At 43.7% G+C, this 27,682-nt stretch overlaps 1 protein-coding gene across 1 annotated transcript in view; it reads right to left on the reverse strand.

The window, feature by feature from the left end:
• Positions 1–11,422: 11,422 nt before the first annotated feature.
• The window catches only part of LOC117460480 (transmembrane protein 163a), a 41,500-nt gene continuing 25,240 nt past the window's right edge, over positions 11,423–27,682 (reverse strand). The window contains exons 4-9 of the mRNA XM_034101915.2: positions 26,466–26,509; positions 26,269–26,360; positions 22,309–22,405; positions 16,563–16,674; positions 14,705–14,846; positions 11,423–14,233 (exon numbers count right to left, since the gene is read on the reverse strand). Coding sequence (XP_033957806.1) covers positions 14,173–14,233; positions 14,705–14,846; positions 16,563–16,674; positions 22,309–22,405; positions 26,269–26,360; positions 26,466–26,509 — 548 coding nt within the window. The 3' untranslated portion in view covers positions 11,423–14,172. The remainder of the gene's footprint in view (positions 14,234–14,704; positions 14,847–16,562; positions 16,675–22,308; positions 22,406–26,268; positions 26,361–26,465; positions 26,510–27,682) is intronic.

The raw sequence follows: 27,682 nt of genomic DNA on the forward strand, positions 1-27,682 counted from the left end.
CCAGAGCTGTACCTATTGTTTACATATTTATATTTATATTTATTGTATGTGTTTTGCTTTATTGCAGTATGTGTTCTGTATTTGTAGTATATTGTGGTTTTATCCCCACAAAAGCTTTGAACTCAATTGAAACGAGAACCGAAAAAGGTAACTTGTACCTAAAGTGATTGATGTTTCATCTTTATATCTCTATGTTTTACCATGTCTTGATTTGATGATCCATCCATCTTCTCCTCGTATCCGTGGTCGGGTCTCGGGGTAGCAGTTCCAGCAGAGAGCCCCAAACTTCCTTTCCCCTCATCAACCAGCTCTGACTGGGGGGTCAAGGCGCTCCCAGGCCAGAAGAGATAATCCCTCCACCTGGTCCTAGGTCTACCCCTCGGTCTCTTCCCAGCTGGACGTGCCTGGAACACCTCCTAGGGAGGCGCCCAGGTGGCATCCTAACTAGGTGCCCGAACCACCTCAACTGGCTCCTTTCGACGCGAAGGAGGAGCAGTTCAACTCCGAGTCCCTCCCTGATGACCGAACTTCTCACCTTATCCCTAAGGGAGACGCCAGCCACCCTGCGGAGAAAACCTATCTCGGCCGCTTGTATCCGCGATCTCGTTCTTTCGGTCGTGACCCATCCTTCATGACCGTAGGTGAGGGTAGGAACGGACATGGCCCGGTAGACAGAGAGCTTTGCCTTCTGGCTCCGCTCCCTTTTCGTCACAACGGTGCGGTAAAGCGACTGCAGTACCGCTCCCGCTGCTCCGATTCTGCGGCCCATCTCACGCTCCATTGTTCCCTCACTCGAGAACAAGACCCCGAGATACTTGAACTCCTTCACTTGGGGTAAGGACTCATTCCCTACTTGGAGTGGACAGTCCATCGGTTTCCTGCTGAGAACCATGGCCTCAGATTTGGAGGTGCTGATCCTCATCCCAGCCGCTTCACACTCGGTTGCAAACCGATCCAGTGAGTGCTGAAGGTCGCAGACCGATGAAGCCATCAGAACCACATCATCTGCAAAAAGCAGTGGTACAATCCTTAGTCCACCGAACTGCAGACCCCCCCCCCCCACGACTACGCCTCGAAATCCGATCCATGTATATTACAAACAGGATTGGTGACAAAGCGCAGCCCTGGCGGAGGCCAACCCTCACCGGAAATGGGTCCGACTTCCTGCCGAGGACCCGGACACAGCTCTCGCTTTGGGAGTACAGAGATTGGATGGCCCTGAGTAGAGACCCCCTCACCCCATACTCCCGCAGCACCTCCCACAGTAACTCCCTGGGAACCCGGTCATACGCCTTCTCCAAGTCTACAAAACACACGTAGACCGGATAAGCGTACTCCCAGGCCCCCTCCAGGATCCTTGCGAGAGTAAAAAGCTGATCCGTCGTTCCACGACCAGGACGGAATCCGCATTGTTCCTCCTCAATCTGAGGTTCAATCGGCCTGACCCTCCTTTCGAGTACCTTGGAGTAAACTTTCCCGGGGAGGCTGAGTAGTGTGATGCCTCTGTAATTGGCACACACCCTCTGATCCCCCTTTTTGAAAAAGGGGAACCACCACCCCGGTCTGCCACTCCTTCGGTACTGTTTCCGACTTCCACGCAACGTTGATGAGACGTGTCAACCATGACAGTCCCTCAACACCCAGAGCCTTCAGCATTTCTGGGTGGATCTCATCCACCCCCGGGGCTTTGCCACTGTGGAGTTGTTCGACGACCTCAGTGACCTCCCCCCGGGAGATTGGCGTTGATCCCCCGTCATACTCCAGCTCTGCCTCTAACATAGAGAGCGGAGTTGTCGGGTTCAGGAGTTCCTCAAAGTGTTCCTTCCAACGCCCCAACACTCCATCAGTTGAGGTCAACAACGTCCCATCCTTACTGTACACAGCTTGGATGGTTCCCTGCTTCCCCCTCCTGAGGTGTCGGACAGTTTTCCAGAAAAACTTTGGTGCCGCCCGAAAGTCCTTCTCCATGTCTTCTCCGAACTTCTCCCACACCCGCTGCTTTGCCTCGGCCACGGATGAGGCTGCTGCCCTTCGGGCCTGTCGGTACCTTGCAACTGCTTCGGGAGTCCCCCGGGATAACAAATCCCTGAAGGCCTCCTTCTTCAGTCGGACGGCTTCCCTGACCACCGGTGTCCTCCAGGAGGTTCGAGGGTTACCGCCCCTTGAGGCACCTAGGACCTTGAGACCACAGCTCCCCGCCGCGGCTTCGGCAATAGAGGCTTTGAACACCGACCACTCTGGTTCAATGTCCCCAACCTCCACAGGAATGCCCGAAAAGCTCCGCCGGAGGTGTGAGTTGAAGGCCTCCTGAACTTGGGCCTCCTCCAGACGTTCCCAGTTCACCCGAACTACACGTTTGGGCTTACCAGGTCTATCCAGAGGCTTCCCCCGCCACTCGACCCAACTCACCACCAGATGGTGATCAGTTGACAACTCCGCCCCTCTCTTTACCCGAGTGTCCAAAACACACGGCCTCAGGTCCGATGATACGATAACGAAATCGATCATGGACCTTCTGCCTAGGGTGCTCTGGTACCACGTACACTTATGAGCATCCTTATGCTCGAACATGGTGTTTGTTATGGCCAATCCATGACTAGCACAGAAGTCCAGTAACAAACCACCACTCCGGTTCAGATCAGGGGGGCCGTTCCTCCCAATCACGCCCCTCCAAGTGTCTCCATCATTGCCCACATGTGCGTTGAAGTCTCCCAGCAAGACTAAGGAGTCCCCTTCAGGAGCCCCATACAGGACTCTTTCCAGGGTCTCCAAGAAGGCCGCATACTCTGAACTGCTGTTGGGTGCATAAGCACACACAACAGTCAGAGTTTCCCCCCCATAACCCGCAGGCGTAGGGAGGCGACCCTCTCGTCCACTGGGGTAAACTCCAACAACGAAGCACCTAACCGGGGACTTGTGAGTATCCCCACACCCCGCCCGGCGCCTCACACCTTGAGCAACTCCGGAGAAGAATAGAGTCCAACCCCTATCCAGAAGTAAGGTTCCAGAGCCGACGCTGTGCGTAGAGGTGAGCCCAACCAGATCCAACTGGTACCGCTCCACCTCCCGCACAAGCTCCGGCTCCTTCCCCCCCAGAGAGGTGACGTTCCACGTCCCCAAAGCCAGCTTCTGCCGCCCGGGTCTGGTCCGTCGAGACCATCCGCTTTCACTGCCACCCTTCTGGCAGCGCACCCGACCCCATCGCTGTTTCCCGTAGGTGGTGGGCCCGCGGGACGGAGAAGCGGAGGTGTTGCCCACGTTGCCTTTTCGGGCTGGGCCCGGCCGGGCTCCGTGGCAAGCCCGGCCACCAGACGCTCGCCGACGAGTCCTCCTTCTGGGCCTGGCTCCAGAAGGGGACCCCGGGCTTCCTCCGGGCCAGGTATCCTCACTTCCTGGTTTTCTTTCATGAGGTATTTTGAACCAATCTTAGTCTGGCCCCTTGCCTGAGACCAATTTGCCATGGGAGACCCTACCAGGAACACAAGGTTCCAGACAACACAGCCCCCAGGGCACACAAACCTCTCTCCCACGGTGAGGTGCTGGTTCTTCTTGATTTGATCTTTGAAGGGAAATGTAGGATGTATTGCTGAGTTTGTAAAGAGTTAAGTATATCAGTAGCACTTTGTTATAAAGCCACATTAACAAAGGGTTTAGGAGCCGTAGCTAATGAGTTATAATGGTATATAAATAATTTAGAAATTCTTTAATAGAATAGAATAGAATAGTTTAATGTCATTATACATGTACAATGAGATAAATGCTTCTCCCTTTCAAGGGTGCCTTCAAATCAAAAAAATAACAAGAGGAAAGACGTTTGGGTTGCCAGGTTGTAGAAATTCCCCCTCTCGGTGTGTCACCTAATAAGTGTTGATACATCATTAATTAAATGTTAGTTATCCATCAAGAATGTAGTTGTTAATGTTAAGTTGATTATAAATGAATTTATGTTAAGATGCAGAACAAAAGTCAAGATAAGGTGGCTTCTTGTTGACTTTTGATGTTAAATTATTTGTTTTTATATAAATGAGTAAGCTTTATTAAACTAATAAAAGATAGTCTCCAATTCTAATGCTTTGCTAACATTTCAGTTGGCATTAAAATAGTGTGTAGGTGCGGCCAAGAGTCATCTCAGTCGTTAAATTGCTATCATTTTTACAGTTGTAGTTTCAAAGTGTCATATTTATGATGCTCCAGAGCCAGTGGACTTTAGTGGGGGATGTGCATGGTACGCAATATATTGTGTGTGTGTTTAGGTGTGGAGGTACAATGTGCAGTTTAGATACACACACACACTTCTTATGAAATCAATTGGCCATGCAGAACATTCTTGTGAGTTCAACTTATATTTAGAACACACAGTCACACACACAGAAATTACTAAACATGACGACCTATGAATAGAAGTGTGTGTGTGTGTGTGTGTGTGTGTGTGTGTGTGTGTGTGTGTGTGTGTGTGTGTGTGTGTGTGTGTGTGTGTGTGTGTGTGTGTGGTGTGTGTGTGTGTGTGTGTGTGTGTGTGTGTGTGTGTGTGTGTGTGTGTGTGTGTGTGTGTGTGTGTGTGTGTGTGTGTGTGTGTGTGTGTGTGTGTGTGTGTGTGTGTGTGAATAGCACATGGAAGTAGAGGGCCCAAACAATAGGACTACTGTCGAACTCTGGACCACACACACACACACACACACTTTAGGAGATGCTCATTGACCTTGCACACTGAAAGTTGTTCGTGAGCAACTGATATGATGAGATAACGACTGAGATTTATGACTTGGTCCAAAGAAAGGCCTCTGCTTGTGTTTCTGCACGAGCACACACACACACACACACACACACACACACACACACACACACACACACACACACACACACACACACACACACACACACACTAAATGTAAATGAAGTCAATCTGGAATCAAGTGAAAGTTCCCTTACCTTAACATAAAGTTGAATTTTAGGTCCATCCTTTTCAGGCTCTGGCTTCTCCTCGGGTTCCTCCTTCTCAGAGGCAGATGAAGATGATGATGAGGAAGATGAGGATCTGCGTGATGAGTTCGCCTTCTTCGCTTCTTCCGGAGATCTCCTCTCCACATTCAGCTCTATGATCCTCTCCTCCACCTCTTCTTTCTCCGATTCCTCCTTCCTTTTCACTGTCCCTTCCCCTTTCTCTTCATCGCCAGAATGTGAGGAAGATGAGGAGGATGAGGAGGAAGAGGAGGAACTGCCTCGCCTCTCGTCTGATCGAGGTAGAGAAGGGGGAGCTGGTGCTTCTCTGGCCCTTTCGATGTTTTCGTACACTGCCATCACGTCAGAAGGCTCTGCGTACGGCGTCTCGTATATCACGTCATAAATACCTGGCGACTGGTTCTCGTAGATGACCTCGGGGCTCTCGTACACGGGGTCCATTCTGGGGGGAAGAGGGTCTTCAGGAGACGTTCAGGGACCGTGTCAAGGTGTGGAGCAAAGTGTGGTTAATACCAGCGGTGCCTACCTTATCAAAAAAACACCCCAGGACTTTGAACAGGGAAGGCATAAAGGCGATGATGACAGCGCGGCGATCCTTAAAGGCGAAGACATGCTATTGCTTTTGTTGGCGGGAGCTAAAGTACCTTAACAAAGTGAATCATTTATTACCTATGAAGATCTTTTAAAAAGGGCCATCTTCAGCACTGATTTGTACGTAGTGTAGTTTAACTTAGGCAAGCAATCTGATAATGCTTCCGTTGCCTTTAAGCAAAGTAGGCTAATAAATAAGTGAGTAGGGACAGATATTATTATGCAGGTCCGACATCTGCCAAAAAAGATCTGATCAGCTATGTGCTTAAAATCTAACCTGAGAGACGAGACAACCATGCTGATTTCTGCACGATGACTGCTCGTATTCGTTTAGTTTGTTTTACTCTAAAAGAAGCGAAGGGAGACATTTGTAAAATCAATATTATAATTGTTCTTTTTTTTTTTTTTTCTTTCCAAGGAAATGGGGAATCAGAAAATAAGCTGTATGTGATGGTTGATATGAAAGTCACTGTTTGAAGGAAAATTGACGCCGTACACGATTTGTATCATTGTCTTGTAATGTACTGTCGAATGTCATGTTTTATGTTATTTGTGGACCCCAGGAAGATTAGCTGTTGTTATGCACCAGCTAATGGGGATCCTAATAAACTATAAACTGCTGGGGTGTTTCCTGCAGAGAGACTCTTTCCTGCAGCTGCTGAATGCGTCGCGTGTGCACTGTAAACAACATGTAGGTGAACTATGATTTAGTCCAATTCTGCAGCAAAACTGTGGATTAAAAAGGGATCAAAGTCAATGTATGAAAGCTTCACCTTGAATGTGTTGAAAGGTGCTATATAAATAAACTTGCCTTGCCTTCATCCAACGTGGATAGAACGGCAAAGTACGCGCACCTTTACCTTGATTAAAAAACGTGAAAAGTACATTTACTCAAGTATTGTACTTAAGTACAAAAGTAGTTCCATGTAATGCTACTTAATACTTCTACTCCACTGCAGTTCAGAGGCTAATTTTATTCTTTTTACTCCACTACATTTATTTTAACCCTCCGGTATCACTGTGGACGTTTTTGTCCAAATGGGTCATTTTTCACATTTCATTTGGCAATAACTTTGGTTGTGTTTGTGCAAATGGCCTGATTTTTTGGAACAAGGCTATTTTCTCTATTTTGGAATTCCAATTAAAAAAATTCAAATGGGTCTTTAATTCCCTGTGTAACAAATCGACTACGCTAATTGACCATTCGGGACAAAAATGTCCACTGCAAAAGACTTTGATAAAAACATTATATAAAAAAGAAAATTCTCACAAGTTTTTTGGGTTTAATCTTTAATCCTGTGCTCCATGTCTGTTTGCCGTTGTTTAATGTCCATGCTACCTGTCGTCTCTTCATGTCCATGTTCCATGCTCGTCCATGTCACCTGCCTGTTCCCGTCCGTCCGTTTGTTCCGGTCTGTCGTGCTCCACGGTTTTGTTTATGTTAAGTACAGGGATGCAAACACAGGTATGGTGAAAAAAGAGAGAACTATTCGAAGCAGAAAAAAAATAGCGTAATATTTTATAGGCTACCATCTGACAAAGGTCTGTGCTATAATGCTTCAATTAACTGGCTGTTCTTTATAGTATACTCCGATCAATAGGAGACAGAGATGTTTTTGTTAAAAATCAAGGGTTTTTATTATTATTTACAGCAGGGGTGGGGAACCTTTTTCCTTTCAATTTTTACAACATCCTCCGAGGGCTTAAAAAAAGTAAAATCACAGCCCATTCATTTCTTCTTTCTTTCATGCTGTGCAAAGAAAAAGCAACCTCTTAATCCAGCTATTTTACCATGACTCGCGCATGCATGCACGTGCACGGTTGTGGCATGACAACCAAAACAGAAAGATATGGACACAAGATGTGTGCAAGTGGACATGATTTAAGTATGTGGGGGGGGGGGGACCTAACCTCCTCTAGGGGGCATGCTCCCCCGAGAAGTTAAAAGCATCAATCTGGTGCACTTTGAGAGCAAAAAGAAGAGATCTGTGGAGACATCTTTCAACACCCATATGAAAACAGAACTGTAAGCAGATTTTTCTTTTTGGATATTTTACAAATCACTGTACGCTACTGTAATAAAATTGTATTCTTGTTATTTTTAACAACTTTTTTGTTACTGTCATATAGTATTTTACACCTGTTTTTCATTTAGTCTCTAATGTCTCATTAATAACTATAATGATCATATCAAGGTGTGCCTTAACCTCACTGAGCTGAGGTTATTTGAGCCTCTCAGGAGAGAGCTCTCTTCCACCTGGTTGTAGAAAAGCTCTTTAAATTCGTTAGCATAGCTAGCTAACCAGATGCTAATAACAGATCGCCACTGTGCTAAAGACACAGCCACGCAAACACTGCGGCATGTGTACGGCTCCTTATGGGTACTGCAATATTTGATGAGCTGGAGCGGCGTTCCAGTGCTTTCTGTCTAGTCTACTATGAGGTGTGATTTATGCCAAAGAACGAACTCACTGAGCAGACAGTCGTGTCGATCGTCGCCTACCATGCCGCGAACCAGGCCCGGCTCCAGGATGAAATTACTGAGGGGGATGTTAAAAAATCCGAGGGGGCGATTTTTTTTTTCACAGCAATGAAAAATACTGGCAATGTAATGAATTGACACACCGAGCTTTTTTCCTTCTCACTGCTCTACAATCTCTTTGCTTCTTTATTTTTATTCCGGATTTACCCCTCTCGTTCTCTTCTTTTCCTCTGATCTTTAATAATAGATAGTAGATAGTTGATAGATAGATGGCTGCACTTTGGTTAACAGACTAACATTGATTTCCTCAATTTATAAATTGACAGGCTCTGTAATTATACCATAAACTTTTCTCCTCTATCCCTTAACTCGTCTTCCTATACAGATTTACTTACCTCTAGTCAGGATTAAAGAAACATTAATCTGGTTGATTTTTCATTTTCAGGATTGAATGTTCAAATCAAGGCCTAAAACCTGGCATTTCATAAGAAAGTGACTAATATATAAACCAAATGTAATATTGGATCAAATACTACACCAAATGGACAGACACAGATTACAAATAAAAATATAGTCCCCTGGTTTGTCTCTAGAGTCTAACTGCCATGAGAAAAATCAAAAAATCAAATCAATGTTCCAAAATCCGTCACTAGATGTCGCTCATTGTACCAATACGGTTGATATAATATTATTATTCTAGTAATCAATCAATCAATGTTTATTTATATAGCCCAATATCACAAATGTTACATTTGTCTAGTAAAAGGGCTCGCTTTCGCAAAAACCTGATCCGTACAGGCAGCCTAAATAATAACAAGTAACCATCATGTGTGGTGCTATCTGTAGTTGTCTGTCTTATTTTTTGTTGATGTCTGTGAAGCTGACCGTTGAGCGGCCCAGACCAAGCAAGGAGGCAGAGGCAGAACGTCCAAAAATATAACCCGGCGTGGGCATTTATTAAAAACACGGGCACAAAGTTCACAGTCTCAATCCTGCTGTTCTCCTTGTCCACATCCTGCAGCCACAAGGATCTCACACACACCCAGCCCCCTCAACAGACAGGACAACAAAGCCTAAATACCCACCCTCCAATCATCACAACAAGACACAGGGGAGGGGGGAGGAGACAACACAGGACACCAGGTGCACACAATCATCAGCCACAGACAACATATACTGTGCAATCACGCCAACAAAGTGCCCTATCACCCGGCCTGAAGCCGTCAGTCCATAGTGAAGAAGCCACCTTCGTCACAATGTCATATTGTTTTCACCAGGGACGGCCCTTGGCATAGGCAGTATAGGCGAATGCTAAGGGCGCATCAACTCATCGGGGGCGCCGAAAATTGGGGAGAAAAATTACATCATGTATTTTTTAGCTGCCCGGATTATAACAGACAAAACTCATTCTGAAAACTGCACTGGAACAACATAACATCAAGGACATGGATTTCAATTCAATATACAAAAGTAAATCAAGAAATGAAGTAAACAAGCTAATCTTCAAGTTCCTCAAAAACACTGGTCTGAGGATTTAATATAAACATTTAATAAATCAACAGTAGGTGGCGATATATGCTCCAAGTGGAAGCGATTCGCCATTAAAGAAAAAAGAAGAAGTAGTAGAAGAAGAAATACGCTAACGCTACAAACAGGCACAGGTTACTCTGTTTTTACTGACATATAACATTTGATTTCACCTTGCTCTATTTTTTTTTAACGCACGTTCAAAAACGGGAACATTTTCGGGGGTTTCAACCGGGTACCAGCCACCGAAAATGGGGACTCTGCCCGGAAAACGGGGACGTTTTGGTCACCCATCCGACTCTGTTTACAGCTAAGCACACACGCTAACATAAAGACTACAAGCTCTTTTACACGTTGCTTAACTGCCTGCCCACATATCTGATCTAAACATAGTAACGTGTATTGGGGGAAATAATTATTTAAAGTTATTTCATAATTGTGAAATTTATTGTACTTTTTGGTGGATGAATGATGCTCAAAGTGAAGGGGCAAAGAATACAACTGAGGGGGCAATGCCCCCTTTTGCCCCCTCGTGGCGCCGGGCCCGCCGTGAACTATGCCATGAGAGAAGTAACGTGACACTCTCGTCGCCACCCCTCTCGTCTGACCCTTTCACACCAACGCGTTTTCAGCTCCGGCTCGAGGTGCCATTCTCTTTCATTCTCTCCATTCAATTGTGTCAATGGTTTCTAGCCTCCGCTTTTCTCTCACAACCAGGAAGAGGTGATGGTTTCATCGGCTCATGCCATGATCAGACGTTGTCGCCGAGTTTGGGCTGGTGCTCGTCAGTCTCTTCTCCGAAGTTCAGCTCGGATGAAGGCTGTTGCAGACGTCCATCGCAGGGTCGCTCCCTCCTACAGACCAGGCCAAAAGCTTTGGCTTTCCACTAAGGGCTTACCACTCCATGTCGCCTCAAAGAAACTGGCTCCGAGATTTGTGGGTCCTTTCCCGGTGTCCAGAGTCATCAACCCGGTCTCTGTAGGCTTGCAACTCCCCAGGACTATGAGAGTGCATCCGACGTTTCACGTCAGTAAGATCAAGCCAGTGTGTGAGAGCACACTTGTTCCCGCCTCCAAGCCCCCTCCACCGCCTCAGTTCTTTGAAGGGGTTGAGGTTTACAAGGTCCGTAAGCTGCTGGAGGACGAGAGGACGAGCTCTGTGGGATGAGAGGTCTCTGCTCATGCAGCCCGTAACTTCAGCTGCAGGACTCATCCTCTGAAACGAAAACACCCTGAGAAGGAGGATCTGGTGTGGATCTGCCCGAACTGTCTTTGTTTAATCTGATTTTGTGCAAAAACTAATAATGCACAAAAATAAATGTTGTTGCTAATCTTTGACACATATCCAAGACTGTGATAAAAAAAGCCAGATATATAGTATATGGAAAATAACTAATTTTCTCTGTTTTTATCATGAGAATCAACAGTGGTTTCATGTATTCAAAATGGCATTTAAAGGGTTAAAATCCTGAAGATGATTCAATATTTGGTATTTTTGATTAGGGCTGAAGTTGCTTTAAAGATTAAACCCAAACAAGTGGTGAAAAAAGCATTGAATATAATGTTGTTATCAGTCTTTTGCAGTGGACGTTTTTGTCCCGAATGACTAATTTGCATAGTCCAATCGAATGATACCGGAGGGTTAACATTCATAGTTACTTTGTACATACATTTTGATGCTATAACTTTTGTACCTTTACTTGTAGTGGAGTATTTGCAGACCATAGTATTTGTTCTTTTACTTATGTAAAGGATCTAAGTATTTCTCCCAACACTGCAGATAAATAAAAGACACTTTTAGCGACTTACATACTCAATACTGTGGGTATATTAACACAATATATACCATGGTTTTAGTTGAATGTAGACATTTTAATGTTCCATGTTATACCGTTAAGTGTACACAGTAATTGGCTGTACACATTATCCTCACAGCACTGTGTGTACATTCAGTTACAGCCACTGCAGAAACACACTCCCGTTCATGACAATCAAAACAGCGGATAATTACATTCATGTTCAACAGTCACCAAACACTGAGCAGCGACATGAAGGCTCTGGATTCACACAGGAACAACGTGGTGAGTGGGTCAGGGGTTTCACATGATGGTCACTTTACTGAATAATGCCTGGGAGTAGATTAGCCACTGCTTCAGTAAACTCTAAAGTGGTTTGCTTTAATACAGATTCACGCTGGGCTTTAATCATTTACACACTATTACAAAGTTGTCCACAATATTAATCCAATGTATTGCGATTACTCCACAAGTCGATGTACTTTAATCAGCAAAATCCCTTTTAAATCCCCAGCAGCAGCTCCAGATAAGAGGACATGTTTCTAAAACCATCGCTGCAGTATGAGTCCATGCTATCAGTAGTATCATTTGTCATATAGAACAGAATACAAAAAGTGACAAAGTACAGTTTAACAGACGTCTAATTCAGCGCAAACTTCAAAACAAGCTTCTTCTCGTCAATGAGATCCAATCGGAGTGAGTGAAGTAGCTGGAACGTGGAATCCTTCACAGTATCATCTTGAAGTTAAAGATTGAGTAATTCACAGCGGTGTCAAATGTATTGAAATGGATTACGACCTGCACAATGTCAGCTCGTCATGGATACGTTTCTGTCACAGTCCATCAGGAATAAAGACGAGAAGACTCCAAATTACATTTAGGACCTTCTAAATAATTAACTTAAAGACACAATAAATAAATATATGTAGCATAAAAATGCAAATATCGATGAAAGCACTGAGACTCTGTTCAGTTATTATGCTCCAAATATCTGGAACAAACTCCCAGAAACCTGCCGGTCCGCTGCAACTCTGACTACTTTCAAATCCAGGCTGAAGACTTTTCTTTTTGCCGCTGCTTTAATTGAACTATTCACATCTTAGACTGCACTGTAACCTTTATCCATGTATCTTTCCTTTTAATGTTTATTTTATTAGCTTTTCTTTTTTAATGCTTAATGTCTTTCATTTTTTGTAAAGCACTTTGAATTGCCTTGTGTTGAAAAGTGCTATATATATATATATATAAATAAACTTGCCTTGCCTTGCCTTGCCTAATATTATTATTAACTTAATTGCACAAACAAACCAAATTACTGAAAGCGGATAAACCAATTTAAAAAAAACGGAGTAAACCCAACATGTGAAGACAGCTGGACTCTTCAAACATTAATTATTGAATTGAGAGTAAACAACAGGATGTGGAAAACTGCAACAACAACAACGTACTGGGACAGTCCTTAAATAAAGAAAGTAAAAAGTAAAAATTTAATCAAGAGATCTGTAAAGTTTCTCCAGATCAATCCTGCAAAAGCTTAACTAAATCTGATGTTAGCCAAAGATAGCTTCCTGCAAAATTGGTATATTTGGAAGAAGAAGCAAAACATTAATTGACAAAGATAGAAATGTAGCGCTGTGGTTGTGTTGGAGAGTCAAAAAGTTAGATTTTCTTTTCTTATTTTGATTGTTTGTTTTGCAACTTGACATATCTTCCCTATTTTAAGGACGTCCTTAGTCGTTTATTGATGCAGTTACGGCCCGTCCACACTACAGCTTCAAAAAAAGCTTGGAGCTGGGCGTGTCTGAAGCTCGACCAACAACCAATCACATGAATCTCCCGCCCCTGACACACAAGCAGCGGTTTGATTGGCTTGAGCTTGTACTGGCATATGATTTGATTGGCTGGCGCTTCCACCGAAAGCTTCAGAAGCTTCAAAAGTTGAACATTGCTCAACTTTTGAATATTGAGATGCCAGGAAAGCTTCCCACAATGCAGTTCAGCGAAAAGTGACGTCACCCCATTCAAAGTGAACGGGCAGACGCATTTGGAAACCGTTTTTGAAGCTGTCGAAGCCGTAGTGTGGACGCTCCGTTACTCTCAAATCAGGCTGTTAGGTCTGCAATGTGCTATACTCGATGCAGATTCACATGTATCCCTGTGTGTGGCAGGTACCTCTTTTGCCCAGTAGATGGCGCTAGATGTAAATGTACTTTGTCACCACAAATAAATAAAAAGAGGTTGCAACACGAAGCTACTAAGCTAGTTTCTGATATGTTCCCTCAGTGGAAGCCATGACCCTCTTATGATTGTTATCCTGCAGGACTGTAAGCTGGCGCTGGCACTGGGTTTCTCCCCCTCTGTCTCGGTCACATGTTGCTCGGCCTCTGTGCTTTTTATCCTTCTCTCTCGTCATAAAAGAGACAGCGTGAACCCTCCCGTGCTGCATCCATCTCTCACCCGCCACACGTTTTCATATTTACAGCAAAGGCCTCTCGGAACCACGGGGAAATAAACTGCTGTGTGTTGACTTACTGAGGTACTGAACATTATTTACTCTGTACACAAATGTGTTGCTGCTAAGGAGCTCTTCAACCCCTTAAACACGAGGCGTTGGAGAACGGACGGCTGTTAAAAGACACATAAATATATTAGATGTACACCAATTTGTAAAACACTTAAAATGTGCCGCAGCGTCCTCCTGGGCTCGGATGTGTGAATGGTTGGAGTACGGACACTGTAGCCTGAACGCACCTCCAGGACTGAATGTCTGTCAGTCAGTCTGTCCTTCAGCCCCTACTAACCCTCCTCTTCCTCTTCGTCACTCAAAGCGCTCGTAGTTCCTAGTTTGTCGGACCCGGGGAACCATGTCGACCAGCAGCCTGCGGAGATACAAGAGGAGACTTTTTAGTAATGGAAGAGATGATTAAAACACTTAGATCCCAATAAAAAACTTTCTCATCTGTTCGAAAAATATCACTCGTCGCCGGCTTGAGTTCAATAACAGGATTAGATGCTCCTCTAACAAAAATAATGTACATTTAAACTAGTCTAATCTGTACATAATGTCGTCTTTTATCAAAATACTTCACTATTACACTGTAAAAAATCAACATCTCAAATGAAACAAGTTTTTTAAGCTGCTGTGGTTTTTGTAAAAGATGGTTCACATCAGAACACTTTTTACTGATCCTGGTAAGATATAGTTCAAAATAACTTCTCAGCCAATCACAAGTTCTCTTTTATCTAAATACCCCGTCTTATTTCAAGAAATCGAACCAAACTATTGGCAGATATTTTTACTTCTTACATTGCATTTTTCCCAGTGTAAATAACCTGTAGAATAAACTCACTTGACTCCGTATGCGAGGATGATGAGTCCTATGAGGACACCTATAGTCGCGTCCAGGTACCACACCTGGGGCTCATGCTTGAACACTTCGGCACTGATGAGGATGGAGAACCCCATCACCCCCCCCACGAGGGAGTTGAATCCTGGAAAGAGAGAGTTACAAAGTAAAGGTCAAAGATGTGTTCGGTAGGGCCGAACGATTAATCGATTAATCGAAATCGCGAAGAAAAAAAATCTTCTTGTGTCAGAAGTGCTGTGCTCCACATGTACCAGCCTTTGTTAACCAATCAGAAGTGCTGTGCTCCACATGTACCAGCCATTGTTAACCAATCAGAAGTGCTGTGCTCCACATGTACCAGCCATTGTTAACCAATCAGAAGTGGCCCATGATAGAAGGTGATAGACAGATTGATCCAATCACCTGCCAAGTATTTTTCAAAGTGCCTGCCCTTTCCAAATGGCTTCCAATTGAGCTTTAGATGCTTTGGTGAAACAGTCAGGTCAGTAATGCTCCATCACATGTTTCTACTACAGGGTGAATCTTAAACTGAAGCTCGACTTTAAAGCAACCCAACGCAAGTTTCATGAAAGTTCTTTCACTCGTAGCTCGGGCTGCGGGGCGCTAGAGACGGGAGCACGTTGATGCGACCTTCCTAGCCGGAGACATGGCCGCATTTTACAATAAACTTCCATTGGGTCGCTTAGAAACAAATATCGCAAATCGAAATCTGTCAGAAAAATCGCAATTAGATTATTTCTCCAAATCGTGCAGGCCTATCGGGTGACAGTAAAACTAAAACGTGTTGTCTGGGGATGCAAAGTGGATGAAAGGAATATAAAAAGGTTAGAAAAGTGTCAAAAGAACTATAATTTCACTGGAAGACTCGGGCTAGAGGAATGTGAGAATGTGGTGAGGGGTATTTCCAGAAACGTGCCGGTCCGCTGCAACTCTGACTACTTTGAAATCCAGCCTGAAGACTTTTCTTTTGACGCTGCTTTTAATTGAACTATTCACATCTCACACTGTAACTTTTATTCATGTATCCATGTTTTATTATCTTTGCTTTCTAATGTGTTTTATGCTCTTAATGTTTTTCCTTTTTGTAAAGCACTTTGAATTGCCTTGTGTTGAAAAGTGCTATAAATAGACTTGCCTTTAAAGTCGCCTGATGAGTGCATTTTGTAGGATAAGTGTTGGAATTCGGCCCAGTAACACGTGGCATCTCCTCTAACAGCGTACAGAGCGTGGCGGCAACATGCCTCTAATGTCAGTCAGATGCTCGGAGGTCATCTCGTTAATCATCTCGTGTGTCGGTGATGGTTTGCAGCCTACGTGTTACTCCAAGGCAGGAATGTACGTGTGCCTTCAGACAGAATATGTGGAAGTGGAAGTTACACTGGGATGCTGCTACTAGGAAAATACTTAATGAGTAGAAAACCCTTCCTAGTAGGGATGTGTCAGAATCAGAATTCCTTTGTTAGTCATGCATCGGGGAAATGTACAGCAGGGGCGGACTGGGACTACAAATCAGCCCGGGACTTTCGACCGGCCCCCTTCGGTACCCCACCTCGGTACCGCAAGTAATTACCGCTAGTCAATTGTCAAACGGAGGTGGGGGGTGCTAGTGACTTCTCCGACCGGCCCACATCGTCCGACCGGCCCACGTCCCGATGGCCAGTCCGCCCCTGGTTATGGGCTTAAAGACTCATATAGGAGGTGTTTCAGTGTGTGTGTGTGTGTGTGTGTGTGTGTGTGTGTGTGTGTGTGTGTGTGTGTGTGTGTGTGTGTGTGTGTGTGTGTGTGTGTGTGTGTGTGTGTGTGTGTGTGTGTGTGTGTGTGTGTGTGTGTGTGTACCCACCATCAGTGATGAGGGCCCGGCTCGTGAGCTTTTTGCCGAGCATAAACTTGATGACGGCCAGGATGATGCACAACGAGCCGCTGACGATGGACACGGAGAACAGGAAGCTATCCTGAGAGAGAAAGAGGGGGGCAAGAGTCAAGGCAACTAAACATGATTTTAAGTTGACTAATAATAAGATAACCTTTACAACATTTGAAGTACTTTCTATTGGGAAGAAACCATTTAAACATACTGCATTGAAGAGTGTCCAACAATTTGAGTTTCCTTTTGAAAAGAGAATTAAACTGCACTAATATGTTTGTAACCATCCTGCACCACTCAATCACATAGTTCTCCTCTCGACCATTCACTCAAACTCCACAAATTCTCTCCATCTCTATCAAATATTCTGTCGTTTTCTCCCCTGTCCTTTTGGTTTCAAAGCCTTTGAACATGCGTCTCTTGTTGCTCCAGAAGTGAGTCTCACAGCTAAATGGCTGAAATGTAAATGCATGAAGGAGAGATGAAGGAGAGAAGGAGAGATGGAGGAGGCTGCTGCAGAGCCTCGGTGCCTCTGCGGCAGCATTAATATTGCACTGGAGCACTGGAGCGTGCAGACTTTAAAGACGGAGAGGAAAACCTCAGCAAGGATCTGAGACAATATCACCTCGACAGCAACAAGGACACGTTTGTCACACACTTGCTACGAGACTATCCGTTTTTAAGAGTGCGCTGAAGATCTTCCTTTTTGATAAAGCTTATAGTTAGGGCTGATTAGATCCAGCCCCTAGTTTTGCTGCTATAGGATTAGTCTGTCGGGGGACATCTTACTTCTTCCTTCTGTCTGTCTGTACCTGTGTCCTCTCATGTTCCGAATAACCCAGCTTCCCCACATTTCTTTTTGGTGTCTATCTACGCCGGGATCCTGAGTCCTGATCTGAGTCCTGGACTTCGAGTCGTGGCTGAACCTGTCTCTGCGGTCCTGCCTGACTCTCATCATGCTACTTCCCTGATGGTCCCACATCCTCGTGGATTCATCTTCTCATTACAGACACATGCATTTCCAAACATTCGGTCTATGTGCTGCAAAATGTATTATCTCTTCGATTCACACACGGCATCTATTGCACGTCTGTCCGTCCTGGGAGAGGGATCCCTCCTCTGCTGCTCTCCCTGAGGTTTCTCCCATGTCCCCTTTAAACTGTGGGTTTTCTCCAGAAGTGTTTCCTTGTACGATGTGAGGGTCTAAGGACAGAGGGTCTAAGGAGAGAGGGTCTAAGGACAGAGGGTCTAAGGACAGAGGGTCTGAGGACAGAGGGTCTGAGGACAGAGGGTCTAAGGTCAGAGGGTCTAGGGTCAGAGGGTCTAAGGACAGAGGGTCTAAGGACAGAGGGTCTATGGACAGAGGGTCTGAGGACAGAGGGTCTAAGGTCAGAGGGTCTGAGGACAGAGGGTCTAAGGTCAGAGGGTCTGAGGACAGAGGGTCTAAGGTCAGAGGGTCTAGGGTCAGAGGGTCTAAGGACAGAGGGTCTGAGGACAGAGGGTCTAAGGTCAGAGGGTCTGAGGACAGAGGGTCTGAGGACAGAGGGTCTAAGGTCAGAGGGTCTGAGGACAGAGGGTCTAAGGTCAGAGGGTCTAGGGTCAGAGGGTCTAAGGACAGAGGGTCTGAGGACAGAGGGTGTCGTATTGATTGATTGATTGATTGATTGATTGATTGATTGATTGATTGATTGATTGATTGATTGATTGATTGATCTTCTTTGACTCCATACTGCATATTTCTTTGCCATTTAATTCCTCAAAATGCGATATTAAAACTGACTTGTGTATATTCGTGGAGAATCCATTTGAAGAGGATGAGCTGGCATTTCGGTCGTCACGAAAAATACAAACGCACATTAGCAGGAGAGATCAGACGAGAATGTAAACAATGCCTGACATTTACATTTGACTTCCAGAGATCCTTGAGCAGAATATTGAAGGAATGAATCAGAGTTAGATGTGGAGAAGCGATGCAGATTAGAGATGTCCCGATCCGATCAAGTGATCGGGGATCGGAGCCGATCACGCGATTTTCAAAAGATCTGAATCGGGAGAAAAAAATCGGGGATCGGGATCTTTTTTTTTATAAAATATTTGTATTATTTTATTTAATGTTACAAAACAAAAATGACCATGTTCACGTCTTAAAGTCATCCTGAGGACTTAGTTTTTGTTTAAAATGACACAACATCATGTATGTGTTGCTTTCTTTGGGCTTGTTTTCATAGACCTGCTTATTCCTCTGAAAGCTGGCAACAGAGTGGGCGCAGAGTCTCATAGTAGCAGCAAGCTAACGAGAGGCTACGTCCAGCTGGTGACTCGGGAGTCGGGACAGAGAAAATGTCAGGAGTTTGGAAGTATTATGAAATTGAAAGCGAAGGTAGTGTAACAGCCAGATGCAATGTTTGCAAGGCGGTGGAAAGAACAGAGCTACGTTCAACACGACCAATCTAACACGCCACCTGAGAAACAAACAACAACAACAACACGACGAGTACACAGCGGCCACTCGGGTAACGGCACTGAAGCAACCGACACTTTCAGAGACTTTCAAAAGGAAAGAGAAACTGCCCCAGAACAGTGACGAGGCCACAAAAATAACAGCCAAGATAGCTGAACTCATCGCGTTGGATGACCAGCCGTTATCTGTTACGTTTTTTTTCTCTCTTAATGCATTGCATACAGATCGGATCGGGAAAAATCGGTATCGGCAGATTGTCAAAATCAAATGATCGGAATCGGATCGGGAGCAAAAACAGCTGATCGGGACATCCCTAATGCAGATCTTGCATGTCTGGAAGCTCAGTAGTATTTAGCAAAGTGAAGGGGTAAGCACTAAGCGATGCAGTAAATTAAAGTGTGTGTTAATTAGCACACACACTGCACAACAGGGAAACACCGAAAAGCTGTTTTGGTCTCTTAGATGTGAAAGTGCAATAAAAAAAGTATTGTGTCCCTAAAATCAATTGTGATGAATAATTGTGATCTCCATATTGATCAAAACATCTTGGCCCTAATTCACATTTCGTCCCGTGATTTAGAAACTCATATCTGCCTCGTCTTGAGTTCAAAGGATCCGACTTTAAGGTTTTCTGGCAGCCTTTGATTGGATTTCATGAGCAGAGTTTGTGAAATGTCCCTCCTCTTTCTCACTGCTGCATACCGAGGCAGCTGCTCACCTTATTAACATTTCATGGAGGGAGAGAGAGGGAGGGAATAAAGCAGCATCTGCATACTGGAGAGGGCAGTGAGGAACGCTAAATATAACTCAGAGTGTGTTAGCAGCCGACTGTGAGACAGAAGAGGAGCAAGTCGACTCACAGAAACACAATCTGTCTGCCTCCCGCGCCTCAGGCTGCCTTTGTTTTCATTTGTATTGTGTGTGTGTGTGTGTGTGTGTGTGTGTGTGTGTGTGTGTGTGTGTGTGTGTGTGTGTGTGTGTGTGTGTGTGTGTGTGTGTGTGTGTGTGTGTGTGTGTGTGTGTGTGTGTGTGTGTGTGTGTGTCCTTCCCTCGCTGCAGCCACAGTGAAGAAAGTACAGCAGGTCTGAAACGTCAATAAAAGGATTGTTGAGCCCGAGTGTGTCTTTTTGAAACTCTTGAAATGAGGATTTCTCACTATGTTTTAGTTCTGCAGCTGAAACCAAGTACATACAGAATTTGATTTAAGTGGTGAATGTATGCTTTATATTCCCAAATATAATTACATCGTGTGAAGCAACCAAATATGTAGTTTTTTTGTGTGAATGTAAAGTAAATCTTAGTTTTTCATACATACATTTTTCATACATACATTTTTCTTTGCTTTTTCTGTGGAATAAGTTGTACTGTTGTGATACTTTTAAATATATGGCTTTTAAGAACTGTGTTCTGCTATTATCTCCTAAATTCCATAAAATGCTTAAAAAAGCGTATTTTTAAAGCCTGTAAAATGCAGATGTAAGCAACACATGTTTTTCCTCTCATGTTCAAAATGATACAGTGTGGATTGAATCAAAGATGTAAAGTGGAGAGAGGCCGGGGAAGATCCTGAATATCCTCTCTGCAGTAATTCAGCTCAGCTAAGCACGATGTTCCCATGTTTACTCATCACCATCACGCTGAGAGACTCAACGCTGAAACCACGTGATGATTATCGCCTAGCAACAGCGTAATAAAACTAGGAAGTCATCACACCTGAGATGTGTGACATTATTCTCTCACACACACACACACACACACACACACACACACACACACACACACACACACACACACACACACACGATGTTGATGGGGGAAAACAAACCTGATCTAATGAAAACCAATTAAAGTTGTTTTCTATCCCAATTTGTCTCGAGATGAACATCGATCATAGCCGGTGTTCGTCTGCGAACATATATGTCTCATCGTGAGAGATAGTACAGTGTAGGTGGGGTTTGTTCGGTCACTGTCAATCAAATCTGATTAAACCACCGTTTTTAGGTGAAAATAAATTAAAGCTAATGAGGATTATTCTTCTAAACGTAACATTTTGTTGTTGAATATAAAGTGGAAACTACTAATGAGGGCAATACAATACATAATACAAATTGTAAGGGGCTGTTTTTATATTATTAGAGTTATATTAGTAGATCAACATATCACCAGGAAGTTGAATATGAACTATACTGAAATGAAGGTACCTCAATGCGCCACTTCTGCCGGAACACATAACGCTAAATAATTAAAACTTTCAGGAGATTTTTCAGAGCCAAAACTTCCCATCTGTTCAGCAGCACAGCTTCTCCTCAGAGTCCTGCACCATGTGACCACGTCTTATTAGATGAACTTCAGTCCGAAAGGCAAGACGGGGACGAAATCAGCTGCAAATCACATAACTGCTAAGATATTATTAGGCACTAAGTCAACAGGGCTTTTTGGGGGGGGTGGGATTTGGATACAAATCCTCGTCCCTGGCAGACAGCACGGAGAGCAGAAGGCTGGACAGAGTGGTCGTTACTATCTGGCCAAAAAATATGTAAAAGTAGCCACAGATCAAACCAACAAATCTGATTATACCCCAAAAGTGTGGCTTAAATTCGGCAGCGTGGGACGACAAAGCTGTGTCGGGAGAGCCAGAGTACTATGTTAATGTATTTGGGGTTAAATGGATAATATAATCTGTCCCATATGATGCGTGCTATAATCCAAACTCTGTGGCGTCCCCAGTTTGAAATCCGACCTCTGCACCACGCTCAGAGATATTTCCTGATTTATGATGTGTACTACGCGATGTTAGTCATTATCTAGTATTTTCGTGAGTAAAAATTGAAACTATTAAATATTTTCTCAATCTTGAACTGGCTTTTTTAGCAATGTTTGAACCCACAATATGTACGTTTCTGTCAAAAGGGGACTCTCCGTCAAAACAATAAGGAAAGACAGACTATGTTGGTATTGCTAAGAAGTGTTGAATTCTGGGAAATGTAGTTTTTTTCACCACATCATTGAAGTGAGCTTTTCCTTCATAGGATTCCCTAATTGTTCATATTTCAGGAGCGTTTATCTGGAGCCAAAAGAAATGCGTAATTCTCCTCCTCATCAAAGCAATTTCACATCCGAAGAAAGTGTGTTTTCATCCGTTTAAAAATTAGAGATAGAAATAGTGGAGATCTAGAAGATGGTGGGATAACAGGATAATAGAAGCCAAATACAGCGTAAACGTATAGCACAGGTGTGTGTTAGTAGTCCATACGTTCTTACCACTTCAGGGAGCACCTTGGTGGCCAAAGCGTGGATGGCTTTACCGATAATGCACAGGGAGGACAGGATGAAAACAACTCCGAGGATAATGCAGGCTCTGTGGAGGAAAAAGAGGTACAGGTATTGTCCACAGTAGATGACCATTACATGTGTGTATGATCTGTGCGATGTGTATTTGTAAAGCGCTTTGAGATTCATTGATAAAGCGCTATAATAAATATAAGTATTATTATTGTAAGTCACTATTCTTCTTCTTCTTCTAAGGGCGGTAGAAAATCAGTGCCTGCTGTTTCCATCACTGTCAATGTGAGACACACACTGTGACTGATTTACTGGGACACAGCAGATGTCCTTTTAAAAACCTTTGCCCAATTAACCAGATCCCGAGGACACACACACACACACACACACACACACACACACACACACACACACACACACACACACACACACACACACACACACACACACACACACACACACACACACACACACACACGCGCGACTTAAAACAGCTGGAGCAGAAGTCCGGGTCGTTGGTTTTGACCGGATGAAGTAACTAAGGAAACACCGAACATGTCCAGATTAAATCACTATGTAACACTCACGCTTCTATTGGCTAGCGCTCCAACACATTGTACGTGATAGGCTAAGGGGCGGGACATCTCTAAGCGGTTGACCAATCACAACAGAGCCGGCCAACTAATCAATCCGAGCAGACTGGGCTCTGGTTTCAGACAGAGGGTGAAAAGAGGTGCTGCAGCACAGACAGTATGAGAAGAATAAAGAGCTTTTTAAACATTAAAGCGTGGAGACATTAGAGACACTACATACTGATATACACCTGAACATCAGCAGGAGAGGACTCTTTAAAGTAGAGACACTACATACTGATATACACCTGAACATCAGCAGGAGAGGACTCTTTAAAGTAGAGACACTACATACTGATATACACCTGAACATCAGCAGGAGAGGACTCTTTAAAGTAGAGACACTACATACTGATATACACCTGAACATCAGCAGGAGAGGACTCTTTAAAGTAGAGACTCTACATAATGATATACACCTGAACATCAGCAGGAGAGGACTCTTTAAAGTAGAGACACTACATACTGATATACACCTGAACATCAGCAGGAGAGGACTCTTTAAAGTAGAGACACTACATACTGAGATACACCTGAACATCAGCAGGAGAGGACTCTTTAAAGTAGAGACACTACATACTGATATACACCTGAACATCAGCTGGAGAGGACTCTTTAAAGTAGAGACACTACATAATGATATACACCTGAACATCAGCAGGAGAGGACTCTTTAAAGTAGAGACACTACATACTGATATACACCTGAACATCAGCAGGAGAGGACTCTTTAAAGTAGAGACACTACATACTGAGATACACCTGAACATCAGCAGGAGAGGACTCTTTAAAGTAGAGACACTACATACTGATATACACCTGAACATCAGCAGGAGAGGACTCTTTAAAGTAGAGACACTACATACTGATATACACCTGAACATCAGCAGGAGAGGACTCTTTAAAGTAGAGACACTACACACTGATATACACCTGAACATCAGCAGGAGAGGACTCTTTAAAGTAGAGACACTACATACTGATATACACCTGAACATCAGCAGGAGAGGACTCTTTAAAGTAGAGACACTACATACTGATATACACCTGAACATCAGCAAGAGAGGACTCTTTAAAGTAGAGACACTACATACTGATATACACCTGAACATCAGCAGGAGAGGACTCTTTAAAGTAGAGGCACTACATACTGATATACACCTGAACATCAGCAGGAGAGGACTCTTTAAAGTAGAGACACTACATACTAATATACACCTGAACATCAGCAGGAGAGGACTCTTTAAAGTAGAGACACTACATACTAATATACACCTGAACATCAGCAGGAGAGGACTCTTTAAAGTAGAGACACTACATACTAATATACATCTGAACATCAGCAGGAGAGGACTCTTTAAAGTAGAGACACTACATACTAATATACACCTGAACATCAGCAGGAGAGGACTCTTTAAAGTAGAGACCCTATATACTAATATACACCTGAACATCAGCAGGAGAGGACTCTTTAAAGTAGAGACACTACATACTGATATACACCTGAACATCAGCAGGAGAGGACTCTTTAAAGTAGAGACACTACATACTGATATACACCTGAACATCAGCAGGAGAGGACTCTTTAAAGTAGAGACACTACATACTGATATACACCTGAACATCATCAGGAGAGGACTCTTTAAAGTAGAGACACTACATACTGATATACACCTGAACATCATCAGGAGAGGACTCTTTAAAGTAGAGACACTACATACTGATATACACCTGAACATCATCAGGAGAGGACTCTTTAAAGTAGAGACACTACATACTGATATACACCTGAACATCAGCAGGAGAGGACTCTTTAAAGTAGAGACACTACATACTGATATACACCTGAACATCATCAGGAGAGGACTCTTTAAAGTAGAGACACTACATACTGATATACACCTGAACATCAGCAGGAGAGGACTCTTTAAAGTAGAGACACTACATACTGATATACACCTGAACATCAGCAGGAGAGGACTCTTTAAAGTAGAGACACTACATACTGATATACACCTGAACATCAGCAGGAGAGGACTCTTTAAAGTGGAGACACTACATACTGATATACACCTGAACATCAGCAGGAGAGGACTCTTTAAAGTAGAGACACTACATACTGATATACACCTGAACATCAGCAGGAGAGGACTCTTTAAAGTAGAGACACTACATACTGATATACACCTGAACATCAGCAGGAGAGGACTCTTTAAAGTAGAGACACTACATACTGATATACACCTGAACATCAGCAGGAGAGGACTCTTTAAAGTGGAGACACTACATACTGATATACACCTGAACATCAGCAGGAGAGGACTCTTTAAAGTAGAGACACTACACACTGATATACACCTGAACATCAGCAGAATAGAGCCCCTTTATATTTAAATGCCACCTTTTGTATCACGGTGCTTTTGTTGACAACCTTGAGCTTGTTACCATGGCAACCGTTCTGTACCTGAGCATCCCTATTGAGCCATATGCCCCCCCCCCCCCCCATCAAACGCAGACGAAAAAAATAAAAAATAATATTGATTCTCTGGTTGTCAGTACTCCTCTCACTAGCTGTAGGACAAACACACAGATGACGCTATTGTGTGTGTGTGTGTGTGTGTGTGTGTGTGTGTGTGTGTGTGTGTGTGTGTGTGTGTGTGTGTGTGTGTGTGTGTGTGTGTGTGTGTGTGTGTGTGTGTGTGTGTGTGTGTGTGTGTGTGTGTGTGTGACTCACTGTTTGAATCTACCAGATGCTCTGACAGTAAGTTTCATGTGATTCATTCGGTAACAGATGCTGTTGTTTTTTGTTATTGCTGTCAAAGTAATTTCAGTTTTAAAAAAATGCCAAAACACACACACACACACACACACACACACACACACAATTACATCACATATATAGGATGTATCATCATCACAGGTGTAATGAAACCATATGGTCAAGCCTAAAACAACTGCATGGTCTGCAAGTCTTTAAATTGGATTTTAAAACACAGAATTCACAATATATCGAAAGACAGCCGTCACACAATATATTTACTTCTTGGACATGTATTTAATATATTTGTATGACATTCTGCAAGATGAATTACATATTTAGTCAGTTTTGATGTAGGTGCCGTCGGTGCAGGCAAGCCATCAAGTAATTACCTCGTTATTACAGCGGGGTTTTATGCCTCAAATATAAATGATGTGGGTACCAGTTATGTCCAGCTGCCTGATAATGTCAGGGGTCATATGTACTTAGCTCGACCCTAGATTACAGCAAACAAGGATTTGACGGGTAACATGTATTATTTTGTACTCACAGGTATTCGCGGTGTGCAGAGTGGACCGCTGACGGGTTGCTGTACCGCCACAGTACTATAGCAGAGGACAACACATCCAGGGAGGCATCAAACTGCAGAGAGAAAACAAAATAAAACAGTTTCAGATTCTCTTATTTTACCCTACAACTTAAAGTGTGCGTAACTAAAGTGAAGAGGAGACTTTAAAGTTGACTTACAGCAAATGCAAAAGCAGAAGCACTGTGGCGCATGATGGACACAGCTGGGAAGACAATAAAGACACACTGTTAAACGAAAGTAGGCAGTTTGGGTTCAATCAAAACATATTAATAGTAGAAAAAGCTGAATTTTAAAAGGGGGAACATACACATATTCTTCCCACCTTTAATCACCACTTCTTCCTATAAAAGTCATGCATTTCAGTCATCTTTTTACGTTACAAAATGTAGTCTGGTCCCAGGTATATATCCCCACATTAAAGCACTTAAAGGTGGGGTAGGTAAGTTTGAGAAACCGGCTCGAGATCGCTAGAATTTTGAAAATACACGACCGGAGAAAGTCTGCCCCTCCCCCAACACACACGAACGCGCACATGACCAATGAGGGCACGAGATGAGTGTGTGCCCCGATCGAAGGCTGACAGGCAGGTAGGCCATCCAGTTACCAGTTGGATATAACAACAAGTGTATCTCGAGCGGGTTTCTCAAACGTACCTACCCCACCTTTAACTACATAAGAGTTGACAAATCCGAAAAGAAAGTAATATTACTAATAAAAGATTATTAATACTCAGCTATTCATTCATTATCTTCAGTAGTGTTTACCTGACGCATGCTTCCCACCAAAGACAAATTAAGGCAAGGCAAGTTTATTTATATAGCACTTTTCAACACGAGGCAATTCAAAGTGCTTTACAAAAGTACTGACACCAGGATAAGGATGTCATACAAACAAATCAAAACAGCTGACAGACCCCTCCTTCATACTGCAGTGATGGATCAAATCATCAGATCGTATCGTTAATGCAGCAAACCTTTTATTGACTGAGTGTTTTAATTGTGAGCATGCATGCATAGATGGCGGGGAGGAACCCTTTCCTCACAGGTTTATTTTTCGCGGCGCTCGGGCCAGAGACTCGCCTCAGCCTGCCTGCACAAACACTTCCCTTTCGCTTCTCAATATTATTTCTGATGCAACAAAAGCAACATCATAGTTGTATCCACTTCCTAGCTCCTTTCCCCTCCTTCTCAAGCCTCCCAATCTCCTTTCCCTCTCCTTTCTTTATTGTTTCACCGACAATCAGCCAAGGTGCAATCCTCCCCTTCCCCAGGCCGCAATGAGAACAGATGAATGCTGCCTGTGCTCGTGCTTTCGAGCACACTCCAGCTCACATGAACAACCCCTGAATACAGATGAGATTGTGAGCGTTGTTTTG

The sequence above is a fragment of the Pseudochaenichthys georgianus genome, chromosome 2 (assembly GCF_902827115.2).
Source record: "Pseudochaenichthys georgianus chromosome 2, fPseGeo1.2, whole genome shotgun sequence".
Classification (NCBI taxonomy): domain Eukaryota; kingdom Metazoa; phylum Chordata; class Actinopteri; order Perciformes; family Channichthyidae; genus Pseudochaenichthys; species Pseudochaenichthys georgianus.